The sequence below is a fragment of the Schistocerca piceifrons genome, chromosome 1 (assembly GCF_021461385.2).
Source record: "Schistocerca piceifrons isolate TAMUIC-IGC-003096 chromosome 1, iqSchPice1.1, whole genome shotgun sequence".
Classification (NCBI taxonomy): Eukaryota; Metazoa; Arthropoda; class Insecta; order Orthoptera; family Acrididae; genus Schistocerca; species Schistocerca piceifrons.
The window spans coordinates 840,716,039-840,729,289 of record NC_060138.1 but is presented as its reverse complement, the minus strand read 5'-3'; the positions used below and the strand labels follow the sequence as shown (position 1 = coordinate 840,729,289).

Here is a 13,251-nt window from a genome sequence, read left to right as displayed (position 1 = left end):
TCATACTGAATAGATTTTTTTAAGACAGTGTTTTGATGTCTTTCACAATGTTTCTTATAGTTTTCTGCATTCACACAATACAGGCATTTTGACAGCTAATCTGTGATACTAATTGATAAACGAGAATTACATGAAGATTAAAGAGAGAATGCTTGTGAAGATATACAGAGTATTATTCTCAATGTAAAGAAGTGAATTTCATTCATTACAATGATATGAGGAAAGCTACTGTCCTAGTCCGGAGCTGTCTTCGAAAGCCCACAGGTTTACAGAAATTAAGCACTCCACTGTAAATGAAAGGATTCATTTTACAAGGCAATGGAAAACATAAGTCAACTAATAAGCATACTCACATGAATTAAGTGTTAGCCTTCTGATAGCAAATTGCCAAAAAGTTGCAAAACAGCTTTCTTAAAGTACTGAGCCTTCACTTACAGTACAGTTCCAGTAACAATCTACTTCACTGTGGTTTAAATTTTGACTGATTTTACTTGAACTAATGAGTTACACAATATCACAAACTTTGTGCAAAAGGACTTTTTTTTATGTCAAGTGTGATGTGCTATCAATCTAAGTGTGTATGGAAAAACAAGTTTATGGTGTGAGGTTTAGTCTACTGAGCAAGCACACTATCACCAGGGAAGCAAACAAGGCATACATGCCACATGTAGTACAGAAATAAAAAATCTTCAGTGTAAGCTATCAATGGTCAATGTTCCTCTTGCAAAGGCCTTAAGTCAATTGCCTACAGCAGGAAATCTTCAGCGAATCTTCACTATACGCTATCAATGGTAAATGTTCCTCATGCAAAAGCCTTACGTCAATTGTCTGCATCAGGAGCTGAGGCTGGATTTTGGGCAATTCTGAAGACAGACCTCTCAAGAAAATGAAGTACACCCAGAAATGCTTTTCAGAAGACTTTACACAGGATGGACATCTCTAAAAAAAATTTTGGGCTGTTGTTACGAAATGCTAGAAAAGGACGACAAATTTTCTTGTTGAATGAAGCAGTGTGCTATTTTAAAGTTTGTGAATCAACATACCTGGAAACAAAGAGAAAAACAAAAATTAAAAAGGTTGAAAAGGCACAGAAAGGGTGTGTTGTGGCAGAGCATGGTGTCTTTCTTTTCTCAATCTGACAAATTTTCTTGTTGAATGAAGCAGTGTGCTATTTTAAAGTTTGTGAATCAACATACCTGGAAACAAAGAGAAAAACAAAAATTAAAAAGGTTGAAAAGGCACAGAAAGGGTGTGTTGTGGCAGAGCATGGCGTCTTTCTTTTCTCAATCTATCTTCTTCATGCAAAGTGCAAATGTTAACAGACAGTAAAAAATAACATTGTCCAATGTATGTTTATGTAGAGTGGCAATTCTTAAACTTTTTCTACAATTCACTCAGCGTAGTTGCATCAGTATCTGTATAAGAGGATCGGCAGATGTGGACTACATAAACTGTCTCCCCATTTTTACACAAAACTAAATCAAGGTGTCAGATCAGAAATTCAAACAGATGTGTATAAGGGCCTCCAATGTGATGCAACCAGTAAGTTTCCATGTGATCATTACTTTTCATACTATGTTGCAAGGGTCAGTTTCAAATGTAACAGATTTTTATGGAAACGTGTCTTAAGTGGTAAAGCTTGTGTGTAAAGTTGACGGACATTTAAAAATTTTTTAAAAAGGGGGCATGACAGTTCATGTGCCCATTATCAACAGAAATTAGTTCAAATTAGTGAGTGACTGTCAAACTAACCTGTGGTTTCACTCTGTCAAATAGGTTCATTTCAGTTAGCTTCTATTCACTTGCATGCATCAATATATTTGTACACGACCCTCCAACAGTGAAATATAAATGACCTAGCAGCTCATAGCCCAAACTCAGAATATTAGTTTCTGTGCCAACATTGCTCAATGTTAAATACTGTCACTAGGAAGAAACAAATGAGAAAGATTTCAGAATTATTTCATTTTCTGAAAATACTCACCTATAAATGATTCCTTGTATATGCAAGTGTTCTAATGCCAGAATTATTTCGGACAGATAAAAACTGGAAAGAGAGAAAAAAAGCTTCATTAAGCATCATTATTTCTCATCAAGTATGTATTTCTCAGGTGAAAGGGAGAGGTTAGTTCTCACAAATAGGCTCACGAGAAACTTAATTAGAAACACATACCTAATAATATGTAGCAACACTCCTTTTCACTCTGATGACAGTGACAACACATTATGGCACGGAGCCCCCCCCCCCCCTCTCCCCCCAACACGCGCACACAAACACATAACACACGTGCGAGTGAGCACATGCACAAGACAGTGACACCACTGTGTAGCCATAATGCTTCACAACTACTCAACTATTATCCATCACTTATGGAGAATAGCGAAAGCTGAGCCCAAGGTGCATATCCCTCAATGGTGTCCTGAATGTGCTTAACAGGACAGATCAGTTGACCTGGAGGCGGCCAGGGAGAGGGGGACGGCAACATTGCCCATCATTTGTCCAAATTTACAACTCAGGTGTTGAAAAGGAATAAATTTCCAAAGAGACACAGAGAAAAATATATCAAAGGCCTTCACCACCAGCATGACGAGTGCCCGTTTTGAACTGACCTGATGATTCTTGTGACTTATCTTCTTGTGCTTAGAGTATCAAACCTTAGCAGTACTGTGTTAATGCTAATCTCTGCAACATGCAATGCTTGACCAGAATTGAGTTTGTATGCAATCTGCTGCACTGTTATCTCAGTTCACTCCTATGACCCGCAATAAATGACTGCAACCTGTTATTAATACATTGTTGCTCCTGGCAGTTCACTCAGACAGTGACTGTCTTTTACAAATGAAAGTACTTATGGGACTGACACTGTGGCATACGAATAACTCAGTGCTTGCATAACCTGTGGGACGCAGTGTGCGTTGATCTGACAGTTCTTTGCAGATGAAAACTGGGTGCAGGACTAGGTGAGACCAGTGCAATATGTAACAGTCTTTTCGTTGAGCCTGTCTGCAGCTCAATGCATCATCTTCATGGTGAGCCAGCAATCTGTCCTTTTCTTAATATTTATTGTTCATGTATAGATTAAGCTGTATTTATATGATAAAATTTGCTCTTTGTAAAATAAATGTATAACAATGCCTCATCAAGCGTTACTGATAATTTTACAGGTAAAGGTAACTGTTAACTTGTGAGCAATTTAATTAGAAGTGGCTGCTGTAGTAAGAAAAGTGTGTTCTTGTCACTATGCCAAATCAAATAGTTTCCCATGTTGCATTACTCCAGCAAGACTCATGACCCTCACTAATCATAGAATGAAAAAGTTTCAAAGGTAAGAAAAAAGGAACCGGCAGAAGTAAAGTTGTGAGTGTGAGTCATGCTTTGATAGCTCAGCAAAAAGGTAAGAATCTCTGGTAAAAGTTTCAGTTCAGCATACATTTTTAATCTGCCAGAAAGTGTCACAAATGGCCTTTCCACAATAAAACACACAATGCCATATGTCCTGCCCATCCTGAGCTCAAGTGTCATGCTGACTGCAGGTGCAAGGTTTTATAAAATTCCAGTCACGCAACATGGGAAACTATTTGATTTGGCATAGTAACAAGAACACACTTGTCTTACCACAGCAGCCACTTCTAATTAAATTAGCTCAGAAGCTTACAATTACCTTTATCTGTAAAATTATCAGTAACGCTTGATGAGGCATTGTTATACATCTATTTTGCAAACAGCAAATTTTATCATATAAATACAGCTTAATCTATACATGAACAATATTAAGAAAAGGACAGATTGCTGGCTCACCATGAAGATGATGCATTGAGCTGCAGACAGGCTCAAAGAAAAGACTGTTACATATTGCACTTTTCAGTCAAAGCCTTCTTTAGCACAGAAAACACACACACACACACACACACACACACACACACACACACACAAAAAGCAAGCACACCTTATGTACATGACCATTACCACCACCAGCTCTAACCAGAATCGAATCTGGTTGGTACTGGCAGTGGTAGTAGTCAGGTGCGCACAAGATGTGCTTGCTTGTGTGAATGTGCGTGTGTTTTCTCTGCTGAAAAAGTCTTTGGCCAAACGCTATAATGAGTAAAAGTCTTTTCATTGTGCCTGTCTGCAACTCAACAAATCTTTACAGTGAGTAGCAATATATCCTTTTCCTAATATTGTTAACATTCCGAGCTGGAGTTTCCATTGTTTTAATCTCTAAATGGTTGCTATTCGAAGTAGAGCTGTTGGCATTGTTAAAAATTTTGGGAATCTGATAAATTGATATTTAAAAAATATCAATATCCACTCTCAATATATCAAGAAAAAGTATTGATATACCAACAGAAAAACTATAGACATATTGGCCCATAAAAATATCGGCCACACGTTGTAGATATCCTGCCAGTTTTAGAGATGAGTATTTAAGTATTGATTTATTATTAGATATTTTTACACCAACAAACTAGCAGCCCACCTATCCCTCTCACAGCAAGAATTGAAAGGAAAATGATGCACAGTCATGCTTGGCAATAACCACTTTGCTAACACTGATAACTGCATAAAGTGGTACATTAACAGGTGGCCGATGGGTCCATCGCTCGGTTTTGTCACATATCAGATTTGTCTAGGGCACTTTATGTTGATTTCTCTTTGTTCTTCCTTCCCCTCCCCCCCCCCCCCCCACCCCCCAAAGTCAATGACCTTACAGTTGTACAGCCAAAACTGTGTGGTGTAGCTAATTGTTGCAGTTTCCGTTGGTAGTGCCAAGCGCTGATTATGTCAGAGTTTCCCCCTCACACATCTCCATCCAACCGCAAACACCAATCTTGTCAGTTAGATTTTTGTTCCTCATTTCCAGAAAGTGTTTTTGAAGAAGGCCAATGTGAAGAAATAGCATACTACTTGTGTTAAAAATTGCTTTTTAATGGAACTAGTGTGCTATTTCTTCACAGCGGAAATGATGTTATTGCATTCACACTGTCACCCCAAACAGTGCAATCTGACTACTACTTTTGTGCCACATATACTTGCTTCCCATAGACAAAGAAAAAGATTGGGCGTGTTGAAAGTTTAGAGAGTAGAAATATTGCTTCACACAGAGAAAGTAATATTATGTTGTTCTACAATTTCAAAAGAACAAATTCAAACATATACCAAAAATTGCGAAAAAAACATAATATAAAATAAAAATACTGGCACTCGATACTGCCATTTTGATATCGATACATCAGGGGAAAAAATATTGCCGATAAATATTGATATCTTATCAACAGCCCTAGTTCGAAGTACACATTCAGATGTAACTAGCGCGTCTCTCAATTTAATTAGAGAATGATCAGTGGCTCAAAAGCTATTAAGGTATGTGGATGTACACCCGTGCATGTGTAATTCACGGGTCAGCACTTGCTAACACCAAGGAAGCTGGATATAATTGTGTGAGATCAGCATTTTTCTCATGTATTTTGCATTTCCTTTCAGCATCCCAGATACTGCTGAAGGCAATCTGTTCTAAGAAGCTATTAAGACATGTTAGACAAAAAAGTGCTTTACATATTTTATGCTTCGTTAACATTCCATTTGTTGTATGTAATTAACACGGTGAGACTAGAAACTTTTGTGTTTACAACTTATTTTCTTGAATGCTACATACCCTGCTGACCAAGTTAATTCTAAACTACAGGGCTCTAGTGGTGCTTGAGTCGGCAAGAATTTGAACTGGCTGGAAAGTGAGAGGAGTGAGTACCAACATAAACTAAGAGATGACATGTTAGTGACATGTAAACTATTATAAATTAATGTTCTATAATTTAAATACTTAAAGAATACTGTACATACATTACATATGAAACTACAAATGCTGTAAATATGAGTAATAGAAAGTATTTTTCCACTGGAAAGGAGAAATTTTGTAAGTCGAATTATGTCATTTTAATTAGATTAGGGGCGTAAATGTTGCCTGTTGTGTACATTTTACAATAAACGTGAGCAAGAAATGTCACTGCTAGAATGAAATAGGTAAAGAGTTATCAATGGTTTGCTCAAAAAAAATGGTGACACCTTTAGTTTGTAAAGAGTAGTGCTGAATATTAAATTCATAATTTGTGTGTGTGTGTGTGTGTGTGTGTGGGGGGGGGGGGGGGGGGGGGGGGGGGCGGAGGCAGGACAGGAAAATGGTAATGTGAAAATAATGCGCAATTTTATTTATTTATTTATTTATTTATTTTTAACTCCAGTTTATTATGGAAGTGGAAAACGACAGTGCAATATCCTTCTTCGATGTTTTCTTTACAAGGCAGACTGATGGAAGGCTGGAACGAAGTCTTTCAGAAAGTCACATATACAGACAAATATATGCATGAGAACTCCAACAATCACCCACAACAAAAGTGTATTGTAGTTGAAAGTCTTGTTGATACAGCCAAAAAAATTTGCATGCCGGATCACCTGGATGCCATTTGTTAGCAGAGATGTGGTGTTAATCACAGTGTAGTTTACTATTGAAATTCTGATAGCATACATTCCTAAAGGAATCAAGCAGTGTATTGCTTCTTCTTACATATACCTCATAAAAATTTGACAATTTTTTATCTTACACTGAGGGCTACCAACAATTGTTGGCATGTCTTCCAGGTTGTCTGTGTGGTCCAAGAAACTTTTCAGTCCCTGACAAACAGTAACAACAAATCTGATAAAATGCAGCGCTGAGTTACAGAAACAAATCGGTACCATTGACGATGTTCCTTATACACTTTTTTTACAGCTGACTGTTAGAATTTTTCCAGATGGATGAAGGCCTACACAACAGAAAAAAAAATTTATATATATATAATTTTTTTCATTGCCTGTCAGAATTAATCTTTGACTTGCATGCAATCAGTTTGGATTCCATCAGGAACTGCTGTGCACAGCAACCATAAATTGTATGGAAGGAGAGGCACACAGCAGTCCACTCGCAACCCTGTTAGTTTTTATTATGCTTGGAAATCTAGATTTCAGCTATAAATAGCCATTATTATTATTATTATTATTATTATTATTATTTATAGCAAAAGGCACTAAACAGCTAGGTCATCAGCACCCTGGCAACAATGATATACCGAAGAAGATTGTGAAAATCTATGGAAAGACAACAGTAAACTGGAGAACTACATTTGATCCCATCATAGGAATCACAAAGCAACCCTAAGAAGGTGAGCTTCAGAAAAGCCCGTAATAAAATCCCAGCGAGACACAGCACGATAACTAAATAAAATCGTGGACAAAATACCTGTAAAGATGTGGTTAAAAAAGGGACAAATAACCAACGTAGATGATGACTTAGAAATAATACGTGACCCAGCCACTATACCTACATTTATATTCTGCAAGCCACCCAACGGTGTGTAGCAGAGGGCACGTTACGTGCCACTGTCATTGCCTCCCTTTTCTGTTCCAGTCGCGTATGGTTCACGGGAAGAACGACTGCCGAAAAGCCTCCATGCGTGCTCAAATCTCTCTAATTTTACATTCGTGATCTCCTCGGGAGGTATAAGTAGGGGGAAGCAATATATTCGATACCTCATCCAGAAACGCACCCTCTTGAAACCTGGACAGCAAGCTACACTGCGATGCAGATCGCCTCTCTTGCCGAGTCTGCCACTTGAGTTTGCTAAACATCTCTGTAATGCTATCATGCTTACCAAATAATCCTGTGACGAAACGCGCCACTCTTCTTTGGATCTTCTCTATCTCCTCTGTCAACCCGACCTGGTATGGATCCCACACTGATGAGCAATACTCAAGTATAGGTCGAATGAGTGTTTTGTAAGCCACCTCCTTTGTTGACGGACTACATTTGCTAAGGACTCTCCCAATAAATCTCAACCTGGCACCCGCCTTACCAACAATTAATTTTTATGATCATTCCACTTCAAATCGTTCCGTACGCATACTCCCAGGTATTTTAGAAAAGTAACTGCTACCAGTGTTTGTTCCGCTATCATATAATCATACAATAAAGGATCCTTATTTCTATATATTTGCAACACATTACATTTGTCTATGTTAAGTGTCAGTTGCCACTCCCTGCACCAAGTGCCTATCCGCTGCAGATCTTCCTGCATTTTGCTGCAATTTTCTAATGCTGCAACTTCTCCGTATACTACAGCATCATCTGCAAAAAGCTCCATGGAACTTCCGACACTATCTGCTTGGTCTCTGTAGACGTCTCTCCATTGAGAACAACATGCTGTGTTCTGTTTGCTAAAAACTCTTCAATCCAGCCACACAGCTGGTCTGATATTCCGTAGGCTCTTACTTTGTTTATCAGGTGACAGTGCGGAACTTGATATTCCATAGGCTCTTACTTTGTTTATCAGGTGACAGTGCGGAACTGTATCCAACGCCTTCCGGAAGTCAAGGAAAGTGGCATCTACCTGGGAGCCTGTATTTAATATTTTCTGGGTCTCACGAACAAATAAAGCGAGTTGGGCCTCACACGATCACTGTTTCCGGAATCCATGTTGATTCCTACAGACTAGATTCTGGGTTCCAGAAATGACATGATACGCGAGCAAAAAACATGTTCTAAAATTCTACAACAGATCAATGTCAGAGATATAGGCCTACAGTTTTGCACATCTGCTCGACGACCCTTCTTAAAGACTGGGACTACCTGCGCTCTTTTCCAATCATTTGGAACCTTCCGTTCCTCTAGAGACTTGCGGTACACGGCTGTTAGAACGGGGGCAAGTTCTTTCGCGTACTCTGTGTAGAATCGAATTGGTATCCCGTCAGGTACAGTGGACTTTTCTCTGTTGAGTGATTTCAGTTGATTTTCTATTCCTTGGACACTTACTTCGATGACAGCCATTTTTTCATTTGTGCGAGGATTTAGAGAAGGAACTGCAGTGTGGTCTTCCTCTGCGAAACAGCTTTGGAAAAAGGTGTTTAGTGTTTCAGCTTTACTCGTGTCATCCTCTGTTTCAATGCCATTATCATCCCAGAGTGTCTGGATATGCTGTTTCGAGCCACTTACTGATTTAACATAAGACCAGAACTTCTTAGGATTTTCTGTCAAGTCGGTACATAGAATTTTACTTTCGAATTCACTGAATGCTGCACGCATAGCTCTCTTTACGCTGACTTTGACATCGTTTAGCTTCTGTTTGTCTTGGAGGTTTTGGCTGCGTTTAAACCTGCAGTGATGCTCTCTTTGCTTTCACAGTAGTTTCCTAATTTTGTTGTTGAACCACGGTGGGTTTTTCCCATCCCTCACAGTTTTACTCGGCACGTACCTGTCTAAAACGCATTTTACGATTGCCTTGAACTTTTTCCATAAACACTGAACACTGTCAATGTTGGAACAGAAATTTTCATTTTGATCTGTTAGGTAGTCTGAAATCTGCCTCCTATTACTCTTGCTAAACAGGTAAACCTTCCTCCCTTTTTATATATTCCCATTTACTTCCATATTCAGGGATGCTGCAACCGCCTTATGATCACTGATTCCCTGTTCTGCACTTATAGAGTCGAAAAGTTCGGGTCTGTTTGTTATCAGTAGGTCCAAGATGTTATCTCCACGAGTTGGTTCTCTGTTTAATTGCTCAAGGTATAATGTCACTTGATGCTCTGTCTCTACCACCCGTCCTAAACATCTGAGTGTCCCAGCCTATATCTGGTAAATTGAAATCTCCACCTAAGACTATAACATGCTGAGGAAATTTATGTGAAATGTATTCCAGATTTTCTCTCAGTTGTTCTGCCACTAATGCTGCCGAGTCGGGAGGTCGGTAAAAGGAGCCAATTATTAACCTAGCTTGGCTGTTGTGTATAACCTCCACCCATAATAATTCACAGTAACTATCCACTTCTATGTCAGTACAAGATAAACTACTACTAACAGTGACAAACAGGCCACCACCGGTTGCATGCAATCTATCCTTTCTAAACAACATCTGTGCCTTTGTAAAAATTTCAGCAGAATTTTTCTCTGGCTTTAGCCAGCTTTCCGTACCTATAACGATTTCAGCTTCGGTGCTTTCTATCAGTGCTTTAAGTTCTGGTACTTTACCAACACAGCTTCGACAGTTTACAATTACAATACCGATTGCTGCTTGGTCCCCGCATGTCCTGACTTTGCCCGCAACACTTTGAGGCTGTTGCCCTTTCTGTACTTGCCCGTGGCCTTCTAACCTAAAAAACCGCCCAGTTCACGTCACACAACCTCTGCTACCCATGTAGCCGCCTGCTGTGTGTAGTGGACTCTTGACCTACCCAGCGGAACCCGAAACCCCACCACCCTTTGGCGTAAGTCGAGGAATCTGCAGCCCACAAGGTCACAGAACCATCTCAGCCTCTGATTCAGACCCTCCACTCGGCTCTGTACCAAAGGTCCGCAGTCAGTCCTGTCAACAATGCTGCAAATGATGAGCTCTGCTTTCATCTGGCTAGTGAGACTGGCAGTCTTCACCAAATCAGATAGCAGCCAGAAGCTAGAGAGGATTTCCTCCGATCCATAGCGATGATCATGATTGGTGCCGACATGAGCGACCACCTGCAGATGGGTGCACCCTGTGCCCTTCATGGCATCCGGAAGGACCCTTTACTCATCTGGAATGACTCCCCCCGGTATGCACACGGAGTGCACATTGGTTTTCTTCCCCTCCCTTGCAGCCATGTGACACATTAAGGTCTCATACCCAGTATTTTGAGAAAAATTCTGGACACCACAGAAAATCTTAAGACACGAACAACATTTGCCTCGTTATAAGTGAAAACAGAGGGAAAATTCTATGGGAGACCCTCAGATTGCCATATAAAACACATTCTGTTAAAATTTGTCATACTGACATACTAGGGGCTCCTAACGACATAAGAGGAAGTCGTGTCTCAATGGACAATGTCTCACTCTGAACCAAGTAAGGGCTACTCCTTCACACCGTCGCAAGCGGAAGGAGGTAATACATGGTCACACTGAAGTCTTAATGGAAGGCAGTATATAATTCCTCACTTCCAGCCACTGAGACTCCCACCAACATATGGTCTACCTGGTCAGAAATGAAGTGACAGCTCGCAGAGGGACTGAACAGCGAGCAGGAGGAGGAAGGGAGCAAGCCTCCTTGGCAACGTCATCAGCGAATTCATTTCCCTGGATGATTAGGTGCCCTAGAATCCAGCAAAAAATGATTTCCTTGTTTCGCCTTTGCAAGAGAAGGAGAGTGACCTGTACCTCTTGCACCATCCAATCTTCTGGATATATCTGTCCAACAGCGAGAAGGGCACTTTGAGAATCAGAGCAGATGATAATTTTTTTTGTCACAACGCCGTCTCATCTGCTCCTCTACTCTCAGGACAGCAAACAGTTCTGCATAATAAACTCTCCTTTGCATGCATCCCAAATGGCCATGTTGCTTGTGGCCACTGATCGAACAGCCGTTCCAATGGCGGCTGAACAACGTAACTGGATGCTGGTGATGTAGGAATGGACAATGTCCTACATGCTTGGTGTACCATGAGAAGATGGTGTCGAATAAACAGCAGAGGATCACCAGCATTTTAAGGTATGAAGGCCTTGCTGACCTATAAATCTGGCATCCTTATTCAAGCCGGGGTCGCACAATGGCCTTATTAAGTTGGAGCAGACATGCCCTGTCAGCTCCCCAAGAACTATGACTGACACATTTCAGGATGTTTAAGGCTTTTAGACATCTGAGTTTTAGTTCTTTAAGGTGTGGCAATTATGTTAACTTCTCATCAAAGATAAGATCCAGATACTTCACCTTTTCCTTAAAAGTAAGAATGGTGTCCCCCAGTTTTAAAACGGGTAAGTCAAACAGACAGCAGGAACGATTAAAATCAATAAAAACTGTTTTCTCTAATGAGAATTTAAAACCTGTGGTGCTAGACCATTCCTCCAACGGGCTGATCGTCAGCTGCAATTGCCGAGTACCCGTGGCGAGGCTGGAGGATGCACAGAAGATGAAGAAGTCATCCACAAACAAGGAATACAGAGCTGGACATCGTACTGTGGATGTAATACTGTTGATTGGAATGGCGAAAGACGTGACACTCTAAACACTCCCTTGAGGGGCACAATTCTCCTGCTTAAAATGGTCAGGCAGGACATTCCCAACCTTGTATCTAAAATATCTATCCAAGAGAAAGGGTCATATGAACGTTGGTAGACGTCCACGGAATCGTCACTAGTGGAGGTGCAACAAAATATTATGCCTCCAGGTAGTATCGTAGGCCTTTCCCAAATCGAAGAAAACACTGGTAAGGTGTTGCTTATGAAGGGAAGCTTGTTGAATTGCAGCTTCAAGCAAGGTCAGGTTATTGAGCATGGAATGATACCTCCTGAACATACACTGGGAGTGACTGAGTAGGGACCTGGTTTCGGGCAGCTGACAATGAAGAATCCAGCTCCCAAAAGGCTGGTTGTGTTCTTCCATGTTGATGGAACAGAAATCAATTTTTGCCTTTTCCTGTGCCTCCCGATAGCGACGGAAGTTGGAATACTGGCTAGAATTGGCTGTAATGGATTTATATGATTCAGCCATTGTCTGAGCCATATCCCCTGTCAACGTTACAAGAGACCCCTGTATTCGTACAGCTGCTCTTTGCAGTCGCGAATTGTGCCTCAAGAGCCTCCTGATGGCTTCTCATACTTTACTTGCAGGTGTGGACCTATTGATGGAGTCCAGGAACTCTTGCCACGGCCTCTGCTTAACTCTCCCGAATTACTCCCCTAGCCTTTGCATGTGCCATTCAAAAGTTTGCAAGATTCTCATCTGCAGGGCATCGATTGAATCTGTGCATAGCTGGCCTCCTGTGCCTGATTGCAAAATGACTCATCATTCCACCAGGTGACAGATTGCTTCACAGGCGTTTCCACAGAGTTTGGGATGGATGCATCAGCAGCATAGTGAAACACAGCTGTAATGTGATCCACGCAGTCCTAGACACCGTAACATTGCTCGAAAACAGCCAACTGCCTGCAAAGCATCCAGATAGCCTTTTTGAATAACCATCTCAGTGACTTTCTTTTGGAATCTGCTTCATCAGGCAGATGGCTCCATATTGGGGAATGGTCACTACCATGAAGGTCATCGTCCACTGCCCAATGAGCAATGTCTGCAAGAGCAGGTGAGCAGAGGGAGCGGTCTATGGGTGTACACGAACCTGTAACAGTACTAAAATGTGTGGCTTGACCCATGTTCAGCAGTATAAGATCTGATGTGTGTAGCATATCCTCAAGTATCTGA

The 13,251-nt window shown here is 40.7% G+C and overlaps 1 protein-coding gene across 1 annotated transcript in view; it reads right to left on the bottom strand.

The window, feature by feature from the left end:
• The window catches only part of LOC124790817 (ribosomal protein S6 kinase beta-1), a 170,592-nt gene that overhangs the window by 80,476 nt on the left and 76,865 nt on the right, over nucleotides 1–13,251 (bottom strand). Inside the window, exon 5 of the mRNA XM_047257812.1 lies at nucleotides 1,985–2,047. Within this exon, the coding sequence (XP_047113768.1) occupies nucleotides 1,985–2,047 (63 nt within the window). The remainder of the gene's footprint in view (nucleotides 1–1,984; nucleotides 2,048–13,251) is intronic.